A 15,917-nucleotide genomic window follows, 5' to 3' on the forward strand; every position below is an offset into this window, starting at 1 on the left:
AGTACACACTCTACTTAGCTAAAGTCCCAGCTGAGTACATAATTTATTTTCACCTTTTATATAAAAGAATGAAATGGTGAGTACAGTTTATGTACTAACATGTGGAAGGAAGTAGTCTGAAGTTTTTAGTAGTTAATGCTGACATTAACCAGTTAATACTGACAAACTGTATTAACTAAACATTGTATCTAATGTACTGTAAAGAAATATCTAAATTTTTGTTAGGACCAAACTTTAGCCAGTATGCATTTTCGTTGTTTGAAGGATAATGGTAGTCCTAACCTGGAATAATGTGAATGGAATTAACTTGTGATTTATAGGGATAGACTCCACAAATAATAAAAATGAAGAATATGGTCCTGGTGGTCAAGGAAAAGAACATTCTGCTCATTTGGATACTTCAGCTCCTCCGATCCCATTACCGGTTACGTCACCACTGCTGCCATCCCCACAAGCTGCGGTGGGAGGAGCCAGCGCAAATGCCGTTCCCTCTGCTGCTTCGATGACTGCTACCAGGGCTGCTTCCGCATCTTCTGTTCACGTTCCTGTTTCTGTTCTTGGTGCAGGATCTGCAGCTACTGCTGCACCAGAAGAAATGGTTAGTACAGTTTATACAGGTCGCACCTAAAAAGGGCTCAAAAGCTTGTTTGTAAATTGAATATTTTGAACTCATAAAATAGTTTCCTATGGAGGGAAAAAAAAATCTGTGTGGTGTTTAGGCAAAGTCACAGAAAATATTTAATATACAAAGTAACTAGAACATTAAATTGTAATGAAAATACCTGAAAGTGCTATCATAGTAGTGATAATTAAGACTAAGAACATTTTTATATTTTTCAAAAATTATGTAGGAAAAGTAGATTTAATTTGAGAAAGAACTAATGACAGACTTTAAGTTTGAAGAACACTAGTGGGTGTTTTCAAAGGCATGGAAGGTTAATGTAGATTTAATTTTATTTTACATTTTCGGTTCAGCTAACCTTTTTCCTGAAAGCAGATATATCACTAACACTGCTCTATAGTAACTACATCTTGATTGAGTTTTAATTTCTAGTTGGTAATTGGAATGGAGATAGAAATAGTTTTTCCTAGAATCTGTGAGCTTCTATTAGAGAAGTGCCAAGAGGATAGTGTCGAATGGGGATGGAAGATTTGTGTACGAATTTGCCTGAAGCGAACTCGATCAAGCTATTAATATGGTAAGAGACTGGACATGGTGGCTCACACCTGTAATCCCAGTAGTTTGGGAGGCTGAGGTGAAAGGTTTGCCTGAGGCCAGAAGTTTGAGACCAGGCTGGGCAACATAGTGAGACCCTATCTTTACAAAAAAGTAGAAAATTAGGTGTGTTGCTGTGAATTTGTAGTCCCAGCTACTGAGGAGGCTGAGGCAGGAGCATCACTTGAGCCCAAGAGTTCAAGGTTACTACGAGTTACAATTGTACCACTACACTCCAGCCTAGGCAACGAACGAGACCCTGTCTTTAAAATTTTTTTTTTAACTATAGTTTCAGATGAAACACACCGTGGCTCTAACTCCTTAGCCTCCTGTTGTTAAACTTATATTCTAGAAATCATATTTCTCACATAAGGGTGGAGTATGGATGCAAGCCAAGCTTATCAGACTCACCTGTGCAGAGGTTTTTTCCCCCTCCCCTGCCCAAAAAAACACTATGAACTTCTTTCCTGCTGTGGCATAAAGGCATGTATAGTTTTATAAAGTTCCTGAGATGATTCCGATTTGCTTGTCTTCCTCTTCTCCCCAACTCCTAACCACTTACATAAGAGGAAAGAAGAGGCAGAATAAGTTTTAGGTCTTAAAGTTCCCTTGGCAGGCCATCAGAAGGTGCTATTGCCCTGGGCAGCTGTCTGTAGCTAAAGGACATTGAGACAGACAAGTGGTCATCTTTAGCATCCTAGAAGATTTGAATTTTTACCTTTCAAGAGCTCTAACTTTGGGGAGAAATATGTTGAAATCAGTTATTCAACAATTACTGGAGGAAAATACATTGAAATCAATTATTTGTCAATTATTGACACAAAGAGGTTGAAAAATATCTAGCGCATGGCTAAGAGAAATTTGTGTGGGGGAGTTTTGACTTAGAAAATAAGACACTGGCCAGGCGTAGTGGCTTACACCTGTAATCCTAGCACTTTGGGAAGCCAAGGCAATGAATCACAAGCTGGGCGTGGTGGCACATGCCTGTAGTCCCAGCTAGGGAGGCTGAGGCAGGAGAATCAAGACCAGCCTGGCCAACATGGTGAAACCCTGTCTATACAAAAATACAAAAAAATTAGCCTAGCGTCGTGCCATGCGCCTGTAGTCCCAGCTACTTGGGAGGCTGAGGCAGAAGAATCACTTAAACCCAGGAGGTAGAGGTTACAGTGAGCCAAGATCATGCTACTGCACTCCAGTCTCGGTGAGAGAGCAAGACTCCCATCGCCCACCCCCCACCCAAAAAAAAGACACTAAAATTCAACTGTGACATATTTTCAGCTGTGTTTATTTTCCATGATTACACATTTTGAAGTGTGATCCTGTACAGATGACCTCATTTAAACACTCACTCATTGTGTTTATGTTCTGGTTTCTCATTCATCTTGCATATGCAGATAACACATGCAGAGCTAGATTTGTCAAAATTCTCTTCCTAAAATGTGACTACATGGGTACCTCTGCATTTATATGTAAACCTGAATATGTGTGGAAAGAACTGAATGAATGAATTTGCTTAGCACCCTTTTTATTGCTAATTTTTCGACTAATCTGGTCGTTGGAGATAATGTTGAAGTTTTTGAAATCTTAAAAACATGATATTTTGTAGACAGCCCTTCTACATCTGTCCCACCCCACTATATCCACTTCTTCAAAAGCAGATACACACTCTATTTCACTCACATAAGTAAGTGGCCTTTAGGGCCAGGGAGAAAAGAGAATCACAGTTAAATCTAAGTATAATCTTAGTTTTCTTCCTTCCTTATATAATTAAAATACTCAGATTGGCCTCGAATATGTCTTTTTGTTTTTAAAAGAATCTTGGTAACAAAAGTAGGAACAAATCCAGTAGTTGGCTAACTTACTGTGAAATCGTCATTGTTGGGAATAGGAAAAGAAGAGAGAGATTTGCAATCCTGGCTCAGTTATCTTTCTTTTTATTTTAATCACAGAGTCTTCCTATGAACAGTCAAGGGTTTTTTGTTTTTTTTGTTTTTGTTTTTGTTTTTGTTTTTTCAGGTTTTCTTGGTGTTTCCAGTAGCTAACAGGAGATAGGTGCAGAAAGTACAGAGAATTAGCAATCAAATAACTGGAGGAAGGAAGATTACCATGCTAATAAAATAATATATTTCATATTTAAAATGGTTTTCTTTAATGCAGTCATCCTCAGTATGTTAAAGACAATATCAGGATTTCATGGTGGAAACCATTTTTGAAAAAAGGCAGTTAATACAAGCAAGCATATTGCAGTTCATAAAGTTGAACAGTAGATGGCATTTTATTCTTTTTCTAACTCTAATTGGAATAATTGAGGGGAAATATTTTTTGAATTTTAAAGTTATTTGGTAAAGCCCTTTAGTGAGGTTTGTCTTCTAACTTTCCTCTTCATTCGAATAGAAAGTGAAAGGGTATCATTAGGGAGTTGGTCCTGCTTTCTCCATTTTATAAATGAGGAAATTGAGGCTTAGAGAGTTTGCAGCTTGCCTACGCACACAATTAGTAACTGAGTTGGAATTCAGACTTTGACAATCTGATTTAGACCTCTTACTTTTAACCAATAATCTCTACTGTCTCTTGTCAAACATTAAGATAAACTCTTTTTAATGTCATTTTCTTTTTTTCTTATTCCTTTCAATTTTGTTGCTTATGTTAATATGGCTAAAAATGCTAGAATTTTTATTTTTATAGTATTTTTTAAAGTCTGCTAAGCTGATAAATTTAATGAACTCTAACATTATTGGTATCAGTAAGTGATCATTTAATTTAAAATGTATGTTAAAGCAGAGAATGATACATACCTAATACATTATTTTATCCTAAATCATAAATACCAGCTTGCTAGTTTTTAATGTGGAGCCAAACTGGATGTGGGTTCAAATATTGTAATTGTCATCTTTTTAAATATAAACCACACCCAATATATTTTCTATGATTTCTAGTTTCAGTTTCTATAAAGCATGAACCTAACAAAACTTTCCAATCTGATTATAGAATCCTTCTAGGTTTTTCTTTCCTCCCCCTAATTTAGCAGCAGCTTTTTTCTAACTTATCTATATGAATTCTTTCTAAAATGTCCTTATGCATTTTCAAAACAACTTTTTCAATTTATAAAATGTTTAATACATTACGTAAGTATCATTAACAAGTACAAATAACAAACCATTTGACAACTTCTGTTTAATTCAAATGAGTGTATTGAGGTTTCTTTTAAAGGGCATTTTATGGCCGGGTGCGGTGGCTCACGCCAGTAATCCCAGCACTTGGGAGGCCGACACAGGCAGATCACGGGGTCAAGAGATCAAGACTATCCTGGCCAACTATCCAGGGCAACCAAATTAGCCGAGCGTGGTGGCACATGCCTGTAGTCCCAGCTAGGGACGCTGAGGCAGGAGAATCGCTTGAACCCGGGAGGCGGAGGTTTCAGTGCGCTAAGATCGGGCCACTGTACTCCATCCCAGTGACAGAGCGAGACTCCATCTCAAAATAAATAAATAAAGTCATTTTATTGACAGGAGTATGTATTTTCAAATTATTGAAGGTATTCTAAAGCAATTCTGAGCTGGGTTGAATGAAGCTTCTCATCTATGAGTATTTTTCCCGCTACTCTAACTTTCTTCAATCCAGACTTCTCTAGTTTTTCATTCAGACCTGAAGCTTCAGGTGAGAATCTCAGCTACTGAGGAGACACTCTTTAGGCTTGATTGTGCAGGGCGAAAGTTATAAACTCAATTGTACTTCATTTTCCACATTTTGGCAATGAATATTCCTACCAGCAATTAGTTTTCTATTTTAAAATAGCATTTAAGCATCTTTAGGAGTCTATACAATCTTTTTTGTCCCTTATTGTTATAAGTAATGGGTTAAAGATTCCCTCAGGCCGGAAGCATAAATTTAGTCCACAAAAACACATTTGTAAACATTTTTAAATCTGAGATTTAGTTTATCAAATTTATATGATCCATAAAAGTTTATGGCTTAAAAAGTCAAATCATTTTTACAAGGACTATAGTGAGAAACGCTCCTCTAAATCCCTCTCCCTGTTAGATGTTTCTTCTGTTTTCCGTTTTTTCCTAAATAATATGTTTATATCATTATTTCTACATTTGTTAATTTCAGACATTATTTGTTAACTTATTACAGGTAAAAGGATTTGGCCTCCTGATACCACCTTATTCCTTCTCTCTCTCTTCACTTTCCTCATCCTCCCTGTATGTAAATATTTATAGATATTCCAATTTCAGATTAAATCATTTATGATGACTAATATAGCTAAGCCATGAATGTATACTATGACCACATTTCCTTTCTAGTATAATGGTTTGTTCTTAGAATTAATTGCTTCATTTTTATCTTTGGTTTTTTTATCCAACTATAGTGAATTATTTCCAAACTCTCCAAGAGATTATAAAACCCCACTGAATGCTGTTTTCCACAGGGTCTTCCAAAAATATCAATACTCCGTCATTTTAATTTTCCCAGAAACATCTCTCCTGAAGCCCACTGTCTTCCCATTTCTGTATACAGCTGTGACTACATGTAGCTAGATGCAGCTATATGGAGAATCAGAGATGAACTACAACATATTGGGAAAAGATCAGTACTTAATAAATGCTTTTGTAAAAAACTGTTTCGAGAAAAAATGAATTTAGATTAATACTTCACACTGAAATTTCAAGTGTTTTAATAAATTAAGCCAAAATAAGTAAATGTTATAAGAATATAACTGCCCCAGCTGTCCAAAGCTGGTTGTTTTGGTTTCATCATGGAAGCAAGAGGAAATGAACGACAGGTTTAACCATAACTTAAAAAAAGTGTATGTGCATTGAAAAATAAAACAAATCAAATAGGGAAAATGTTTACACTCTTAGATAAGTATCTGTAATTATTAAATGAGCTTACTATTCATCAGGAACTATCAAAAAATTTTAAATATTAATACCCTTTCAATTCTTGGCAAATAAAGAGGATAGTTGACAAAATGGAATACAAATATGAAACATTAATGAAGAACCACAAATTGAATAATAGCCTTTACCTCAGACTTCAGTGAGCAGCTGTGTAATTGATTGACAGTGGAAAAATAGTCCACTTAGGCGTTATTCCTGCTGTAAATATTTTTCTGGAGTATCATTCAGCAGTAAGCAACAAAAGCTATAAGAGTTGTGATAATACCTTTTTATATGATCGACCCATCTTTTGCAATATATTATACAGAAATAACTCTCAGAATAGGATTTTTCTTTTGCAAAATGTGCTAAATGTAATAGAAAAAGACAATGTAGTTTGTTGGCATAAAAACCATCTCATTAAGAACTATACTGGTCTGTGTACTACCTCATGAAAAGAAGTTCATTAACGAGAAGAGAAAAGGCAGAACACAGAAGCATGTGTGTAATGATATTATTAATTATCATTAATTAATAAGGATCAAAAAGTCTATAAAACAGATTAATGGTTCCCAGGGGTTAAGGATGGTTGGGGAAGGAATGGAGAGATGGGTATGAGTGTCAAGGCCGACCCGAGGGAGATCTTCATGGTGATGAGTATTCTGTATCTTGATTGAGTGATAGTTAACGGGAACTTAGGTGATAAAATGACAGAAAACTATACACAGGCATTATCTCATGGTGAGCTTTGTGGTTTTGACTTTGTTTTATTTTAATTATGTCAGATATAACCATGGCAGGAAACTGAGTGAAGAGCACACAGGGCTTTTCAGTATGATCCGTGCGCCTTCCTATAAATCTATCATTATTTCAAAATAAAAAGGTAGTTTTTTAAGTTACTAAAATCTTATAAAATTGTTGGCATGTGATTTGGTTTATTTTTTCCATGTCAAAGTTGTTGAACATACAGTTATTTTAAGTGTCTGTGTATTGTCTTCATAATTTATGGAATCAAAAGTAACCAAAATGTTGCTGCAGATTTTCTGCCACCTTGTCACTTGTTTTATTTTTTTTCTTCTTCTTAGTATGTACCAAGAGTTGTAACCTCTGCACAACAGAAAGCAGGAAGAACTATTACAGCCCGGATCACAGGAAGATGTGATTTTGCTTCAAAAAATAGAATTAGCAGCAGTTTAGCTATAATGGGAGTTTCTCCTCCCATGAGCTCTGTTGTTGTGGAAAAACATCATCCAGTCACAGTGGTGAGTTCACATTTGATGACCTTTTGTCAAAAAGTCTTTTTCCTGAGAGTTCATAAACTAGTAAACACTTACATAGCATGTTGAGAAGATAAAAATTCATGATGACTGGTACTTGTTCTGCCTTTTCCTGTTAGTTTTTTTAATACTTGTATTTATGAGACCTGCTATAAATCTACCTTTCCGCCATTGGGAAATTAATTTCAGAAACATTGTTTCTTCCAAACAGTGTAAAAATTATAAAATACTAAAAGGAATCCAGTGTGTTTGTGGTCAAAAGGGTAAAATATGTAAATGATTTATTATCAGTTTAAAAAGAGACAGAAGGGCCGGGCGCGGTGGCTCAAGCCTGTAATCCCAGCACTTTGGGAGGCCGAGGCGGGTGGATCACGAGGTCAGGAGATCGAGACCATCCTGGTCAACATGGTGAAACCCCGTCTCTATTAAAAATACAAAAAATTAGCTGGGCATGGTGGCGCGTGCCTGTAATCCCAGTTACTCGGGAGGCTGAGGCAGGAGAATTGCCTGAACCCAGGAAGCAGAGGTTGCTGTGAGCCGAGATTGCCCCATTGCACTCCAGCCTGGGTAACAAGAGCGAAACTCCGTCTCCAAAAAAAAAAAAGAGACAAAAATTGTTCACTCACTAGCTGCTCATGTAGCAGATACTTGATTGTCAGTAAATTTACCTACATTTTATCGTTTTTAATTTTTGTTTCTTTTATAAAAAAGTCTTCTCCTTTTTTCAATACAATTGTCAGCATGTTTTTAGTTAAACAAAATTTAAGTTGCAACCAATGCACCTGATATAATGAAGGTGCATTGAATTTGAAGCAAAAATTTTAAAACCTAAGTTAGTGCTTCAACTCTGCTACTTATTGCCTTTGTAATAGATACAAATCAAATAAAATATTTGAGCCTCCACTTTCTCTTCTGTAGAATGGGGTTAATAAGAATAGTTAGCTCCTAGGGTTATTGTTAGGATTCAAGATTAACTGAGATAATGTAAAAATTAAATGAGACGTATTAAGGCATTTTTTAAACTGTAAAACCATAAGCAAATTTACTAAAAGTTACTAGAAAAAGATACATGGGATATCTCTGAATTATTTTCTACACATGCATACAAATCAACAGTTATCTCAAAAAGTATCATAAGTGTGCTAAGAACATCCCTAAAGAGAAAGAAGGATTTTTTTAGGGGAGGGGGGCGCAAAGGTTTGCCCTTATCACCCTGGCTGGAGTGCAGTGGCTCAATCTTGGGTCACTGATAGATTCAAGCAATTCTCCTGCCTCAGCCTCCCAAGTAGCTGGGATTACAGGAACCCACCACCACACCTGCTAATTTCAAGAACTGATTTTAAAAGAGAGTGCTCTCTATAAATTCTCAGCATTAGACAGCATTCCTGTGTACTTACTATTAACAAAAGTATATGGAATGATTTTAAATCCTTTTTTTCCTGAATACTAGATGATTACTAGATGATTAAATGAAGACAAGCTAGACTGATTGGAACTGAACTTCAGGTGAAGTCGTACCTTAGTGAAGTGGAAGGCTAGGGATAGAAGCACCTGTCCAAGTCTTCTTGGAGATGATGGAGGATTTGCTTTAGGATGATCTTAAGATTCATGTTTTATAAATTGGACAGGCTCTGAAAGTTCATAGAAGACTTTTCTATATATTTTTGAATATGGAAGACAAGTTATCAAAAGTGAGAAGAAACCCATTTCTGTTTTTTCAGGCATAAAAATGTATAGAGATGGTGAGAGACTGTCCATTTGTGAGGTAAAGAAGGCATAAAGAGAGCACAACCTTTTGTTTTGTAATAATGATAGGAATTCATATTTTACAGAAGAAAAAATAAAGAACTAAAAATTTCAAACCCCTGTTTCTGATACTTACCTCCTGTGCTGCCCTCCCTTTATTCAGTATATGCATTTCCTCCCCACTAATTGCATATGAATCAGATAGCCATCAGCTGCTTCCATTCTCACTGAATTTGGATTATGTGACAGACACAGTGGCAGTCGTCTGTACTGTATTTCATTTTACCTCGGGAATCAAGATCTAAAACTACCAGAAATGGTTATTACTAAAAAACCAAGGATACAATTTGTGACATCGTAGCCCCATCTACTGGATGATTCCATGCTTCTAGAGCTATTTCATTCTTTGTCATATTTTGTGTATCATAATTTCAGTGACAGCTTTATTTCTACGGTTCCTCTTGCTCATCCTCCCCAGTGAGAAAGCCTTTTCGGTAGGCTCAGTTTAGGTGGCTGGCAACTAAAATTTCCTATCTGTTGGAAGAGTATCTCCTATTTATAATGGTTATTCAGTTATTTATGTACAAAGTCACATTTATATAAAGTACTTTAAGAAATTAAGTTATTTTTCTGTTTCTTTAAAAAGGGGTTCTGGCCAGACACAGTGGCTCATGCCTGTAATCCCAGCACTTTGGGAGGCCAAGGTGGGAGGATCATGAGGTCAGGAGTTCAAAACCAGCCTGGCCAATATGGTGAAACCCACTCTCTACTAAAAAATATGAAAATTAGCTGGGCGTGGTAGCACGTACCTGTAGTTCCAGCTACTCGGGAGGCTGAGGCAGTAGAATCACTGGAACCTGGGAGGTGGAGGTTACAGTGAGCCAAGATCGTGCCATTGCACTCCAGCCTGGGCAACAGAGACTCTGTCTCAAAAAAAACAGTTCTGTTCTTTTTAAAGTGGAATCTGACAGGATCTTTTGTTTCTAAGAGGTTTCATTCTTTTTTTTTAAGCAAAAACTACAGCTTGAAGTTTTTTAAATATGTAGTGAATGTTCTGACCAAATATATGTAATTTTACTTCGAGTGTTTTAACAATGACTTTTCTAAGTGGAAGACCCTGGTAGAACTCGACATGTCCTAGTCAGTGACATGGAGTGAGAACTTACCTTAGTAACAAATCCCACTGCTAGCTGCTAAGAAGCTTTATCAGGTTTAATGGGGAAAAGCCTTGTACTGATACATATTGTGCATATGTTTGCATGTAATGTGTACTTGTGTACATAGTGTGTACTTATACATATTACATGCATATCACATGTGTGGACTGAGTCATGTGTGTCCTGACTTTACTTCAGTGCTCATGTCTAAGGTGTTCCTTTGAGCTCTGAGGTGATGTGCATGAAAATTTTCGTCAGCTCTTGGGTGAAACAGGTTAAATATGAGGGCTCTGATGTAAAGCAAGGATCATACTACATCTGAGGGCTTCCCTGTGTCCCTGGGATTGGTCTCCACATAGTAACAGTCAAGCGGAGAGAAGGAAGCTGGATGGAATGAAAGGGAGGACTCAGGACTGACCCCTCTTCCACACACCACCGAGTTCCTCCCTATATACAGAACCTCTATACACATTACAAGATTCTACCTGGAGGAATGGCTGTCACGGCTTTTCTTATGATCCTTGCAGATACAGCTCTGCTATTACATTGTGGGTGTTCAACACATCCGTCAGACTGGGTTTGGGTTCCTTACAGAGAACGGCCTTGTCTCATTTAACGGCTGCTTCGCTCCGCTCATTGCTTCTCTCTACTGGATCTTAACACATGTTTGTTGGATTAAATTATAGATCATAGATGATGAAATGATACTTAGTATACATAGTCGTGTGGTATTATTAAAGCAGATTTTTTTCTTTTCAGCAAACCATTCCTCAAGCAACTGCAGCAAAATATCCCCGGACCATTCATCCTGAAAGTAGTACCTCAGCTTCTAGATCACTTGGAACCAGATCAGCTCACGCCCAGTCTCTCACAAGTGTTCAGTCCATAAAAGTGGTTGACTGAAGTGAATATGCCCATAGTGGGGTCTTTTCATTCCTCTGGACTTACTAAGGGTTAGAAGTCTTTTGTTTTTAACTTTCCATATTGTTAGAACATCATGGCTGCATCATGTTCATCTGTTCAAAATTACAAGAGGCTTTTTCAAGCTCTACCATGCTTTGTAACTATATGTAGAAATTATTTTAATGTTATTTTTTATTTAAGTAATTAAGTAAAACTTTTTTAAATTAAAAAAGAAACTGGACTTTATTTTTTAATATGTTTAGCCTGTTGCTGATTATATCATCAAAGTATATAAATTCATTTTCACTATTTATAAAACACTAAATCATTTCCAATGTTACACAGCTGTAATTAACTCAAAGTGTTGAGAGGGAACCTTACTTAAACTATTAGAAAACTATTAGAACTAGTAGAAACTGTGATATTTTTATTTTTAATTTAAAAAGTTAAAGACCAAGTGTAATAAGGATTTTTTTTTTTTTCTGACAGAGTCTTGCTTGTCACCCAGGCTGGAATGTAGTGGTGTGACCTCAGCTCACTGCCTCCTTCTCCCATGGTCAAGTGATTCTCCTGCCTCAGCCTCCCGAGTAGCTGGGATTACAAGCGCCAGCCACGACACCTGGCTAATTTTTGTATCTGTTTCAGTAGAGTTGAGGTTTCACCATGTTGGCCAGGCTGGTTCCGAACTCCTGACCTCAAGTGATCCGCCCGCCCTAGCCTCCCAAAGTGCTGAGCCTCCCAAAGTTCTCATTACAGCCATGAGCCACTATACCCAGCCTCAAGTTTTCTGTAGCTTTTGTCTATTAGTCTTCATTTTTTCGGAACTCTGACAGTTGACAATAGATGGAAATGGCAACACCTATGTTTAATGCCAAAAGGGAAAACATTTTTAATGCTAGAACAGAGTTACTGAAGTATCAGAAGTTTCCTGTTAGAATGATCCTGTTTCTATTATTCTTTCTCACCTTATTTGAAACTCTGCAGCACTGAACTGACATTGTTCCCCCAAAAAATCTAAACACTGTCCTGTGATGATACAGCCTTGTGCAACTCAGCAAACCTAGGCCTGGGCAGAAATTGTTCAATGGCTGGCCAATACAAAGAAACCATCTGGGCAGAACTGATTTAGGTGAATGAAACCTGGATTCTAATGGTTTTATTGCTGACTGATTGTGTGGGTCACACAATTTAAATGAACCTCTGGATCCTCATCTGTGAAATAAGAGTAAAATCTACCTACTATTTCACAAGTACTTACGTAATACATAAAAATGAGCAGGTTCTAAAGAGTCTGTCCAGGACCTCAATTTCCATATCCTTAACAGAGTGGATGGACTTAATCACCTGTAGCCTCTTCTAATTTGAATATAAGTTCTCTGCACTAACTTTTATTATAGGAAAGAGGTTTTCTTGCTGCCTCACATGTTCACAGGACATCGGAAAATAAATGCGATACAGGCAAATAGTATCCCATTTTCTAATGGGGCCCACTAAGGCCTTTCTGAATTATTATCAGGCTGTTTCTTAAAGAGTATTAGATACTTACACAACACTTGTTCCGGGTTCTGGCCCAGCTACCATTGTGGCAAACGGCTCCACCCATCATGGGCTTCAGCAAGCTTTTCATGAACACAAACCACCAGCACCTCATCTCGTGCGTGCTCTTCCCGGGCTTCTCCATTCACTCCCAATTGATTTGGGAGAGTACAGGCTCCACTGGGGAGCCCACTCATGCAGCCGGGAATTAACACCCACATTGTGGTAAACAGACCAATTCTTCCTTCCTTCTCCCCTGTGTGAATTGTCCTGAAATGTATTAGTACATCGTGTCTCTCAGAATAAAGTAGCCCACGATTAAATAATCAGTTATGCTTGTACCAAGTACCAAGTGGTGGTGGCAACTTTGGTAATTCACTTTGTCCTCCTCATTCTCTCTCCTTCCCTGGACAACTCCCCTTTCCCTCCACTCCTGCTTCCCTATATGTACACTTCTGAAAAGGTTGTTGCACGTAAACGTCGGCCTTAAGCTCCACTTTTTGAGGAATCTAGACTACAACTAGGAATGGTTTTCAGTATTCAAGCCAAAACAGTATGGACAAACTAAAGTGAATATTATGAATGCTGTGATTAAGAATATTATAAACATCTTTTTAAGCTTTAAGCTCTGGAAATGTATGTTGTCTAAAGCACCAAGCAATTAATGTTGGCCTAAGTTAACGTAAATTCAACAAACACTTTACACAGTTATAGTATGTATTCATATTTGTTTATTTTCACATAAAGAGGTTGCCCCAATCTGGTGGGGAGCAGCAATAGAGAGGTCAGTGGAAACTGACCATACTGAAGAACAGATGGGACAAGACTTCTCAATAAATTTTTGAAAAATGTTTTGGAGGCATGTGAATCGATTACCTGTTTTAAACATTCCTAATATTAAGTTGTCCATTTACAATCAGTATGAGACAAAGACATAAAACTACAAATTCATGATAGAATAACTGCATTGAAATTGTTCATGATTTTATTATGTGCCTTGTAAATTTAGAGTCAGAATCTGAGAATGGAGTCTTAAATTCTAATGAATAGGTGACATAAACTGACACAAATTCATACTTGATTTTACATTTATTTCATAACTCTCAGGTTTCAAAAATAATGCTTGTTTGTTGTAAAGAAATTGGAATGTGCCCAAAAGTACAAGAAAAATAATAATCTGTAATTACAACACCAAGAGATGTTTTTAAAAATTGGTGTACATACTTCTGGTCTTTTCTAAGTAACATATTACACATTATGTGTGATTTAAAGTCAGCAATGACTGTAAATTTCCAAACCCAGTTTCTCTTACTGAAACAGTGGATCTCCATACTGTGGGCATGAGGCTAGCTAGGCATTTTCCCTTCATCCTCACTCCAGCCCTATGGATTGGATAGACATTTGTCCCACTTTATAGGAAACTGAAGATCTAAGAACTTAGATAACATGAACATGCTCAAAGATTCACATCTAATAAGTGGCAAAACCAAGTTCACAACCACATCTGTCGATTGTAAAAACCGTTGGTTTTTTGCTGTACCATGATGCTGCTCCCATGAGTTAAAAAAAAAAAAAAAAAGACAGCAAAACCCTCCTAGATTATCTTATTACATGTGTTCCATCAAATGACAGAAATGGGAAAATCATACACAACTTTCCCTCAGCAAAAAAAGCTATTTGACTTTTCAGTGGTTGAAAAGTATCATGGGATTACTCTTCTTTCATCTGTCAGAGCACCCTATCACCACCATCCTCAGAGCTGGAAATCAATGCTACTCCCTACTGCTGGAAGAAATTTATGGCATTAAAAGAACTGAATGCTGAGTGGACAATCATGTAAATACAATTTCTTTAGACATTTATGAAACTGCACATTTCTTGGAGTTTGAGTCAGTTTTGCTTTTGAAATGACGAGTCTTTTCTGGAAAAAATAAGATGACATATATTAATACCTAACATTTTTAAAGCACTTACTTTGTACCAGGCACTATTGCTCATTAAATCCCACAACAGTCCTTTGAAGTAAACATTTTTATTTCTTTCCTAGTTAATAAATGAGAAGGTTGTCACAGGGAGGTCACAGAGCTTGCTCAAGATTTACTACCAGTCAGCTTTGGAGTTCAAGAGTGAACCCACACAGCCTTGCATCAGGACACATACCCTTAGCCAGTTCAGTGGGCTGCATCATCGTCTTCTCTGAGAGTTCTTTTGAAACCTCTTTCAGAGGAAGAATACATTTAATCCTTTTCCCATTTAGAAAAAAAGTGCAGCTCACTGCCAGGGCTTCAGCTTTACATAAACACGCTCTTTGAGGCAGAAGTAAATCTGACTGATTTTCAATGTGAAAAATATAAAAACTGTTCTTGGAGTTATTTCTAAACAGAACTAACATCAGAATAGTCTGAATCATCCGAATTGTCAATTTCTGCAAAATTGGATTCACTGAATGAATCTTCAGCCGACAGTCATTTGAGAATGATGTTAACATCGCATGTAGGAATGCTATATTTTCTAGGACTTAACATTTTTCAACAATCAAGAGTTTCCATATTTTGTACATGGAAATGCCACTACTAAAAACAGAATGCTATAAGTAGAATGATGTCTTTTGTTTCCAAAGTCAATGTACTAGAGCGATGCAAAAATAATAATAAAAGTAAGATAATTCATGGCACAGTTTCCTCAGGGGAAATGCTGCAAGCACCGCTGGTGAGTATTCTCGGGGCAAATGGGAACAGGGTTAAGAGAAAATTTCCAATCTTAAGATATAATGTGATGAAAAGTAGGTATCCACACACTGTTCCTTGTACCTGCTACTGCTGGGAACTACTAGATCACTCGGTGTTCAGTCATTTATCTCCTTGCTCCAGGTAAAACTGCTTCGTAAAAATAATGGCAGATGTTCCTACACTTTGTTTGAATGCTTGTTATTATATGAGAGTTACAACACCTCCTAATTTATAAGTTTTTAAAGCATCTTTCCTGACAATATAGTCAGTCATTTTGGCAGAGTGATTTTTAGCAATAACCTCAGGTGGCCTGTCTGCTCCTTTTGTTCCACCTAGAGAAAACATTTTCAGATCCACTAACGTGCAGTTTCTTAACAGGGGCAAAATGGCATTTTGAGCAAGACAACTCTTATTGGTGGAGAACAATCCTATAACTGCACGGGATGGTTTAGCACTTCTGCCCCATCCCT

General features: G+C 37.1%; 2 protein-coding genes across 5 annotated transcripts in view; one reads left to right on the forward strand and one right to left on the reverse strand.

Annotated features, from left to right (window-relative positions):
• The window catches only part of POC5 (POC5 centriolar protein), a 39,125-nt gene extending 27,537 nt beyond the window's left edge, over positions 1–11,588 (forward strand). Inside the window, exons 10-12 of one of the 2 annotated variants that reach the window (XM_003920834.4) lie at positions 321–598; positions 7,185–7,361; positions 11,039–11,588. In XM_003920834.4, coding sequence (XP_003920883.1) covers positions 321–598; positions 7,185–7,361; positions 11,039–11,182 — 599 coding nt within the window. In that variant the 3' untranslated portion in view covers positions 11,183–11,588. The remainder of the gene's footprint in view (positions 1–320; positions 599–7,184; positions 7,362–11,038) is intronic. The other variant, XM_010341081.3, reaches the window with a different exon arrangement.
• Positions 11,589–13,660: 2,072 nt separating this feature from the next.
• ANKDD1B (ankyrin repeat and death domain containing 1B) overlaps positions 13,661–15,917 on the reverse strand; it is a 66,422-nt gene continuing 64,165 nt past the window's right edge. For all 3 annotated transcript variants that reach the window (XM_074384660.1, XM_074384667.1, XM_074384656.1), the window contains one exon: positions 13,661–14,639. In XM_074384660.1, coding sequence (XP_074240761.1) covers positions 14,578–14,639 — 62 coding nt within the window. In that variant the 3' untranslated portion in view covers positions 13,661–14,577. The remainder of the gene's footprint in view (positions 14,640–15,917) is intronic.

This window comes from Saimiri boliviensis, chromosome 1 (genome assembly GCF_048565385.1).
Source record: "Saimiri boliviensis isolate mSaiBol1 chromosome 1, mSaiBol1.pri, whole genome shotgun sequence".
NCBI classification, from domain to species: domain Eukaryota; kingdom Metazoa; phylum Chordata; class Mammalia; order Primates; family Cebidae; genus Saimiri; species Saimiri boliviensis.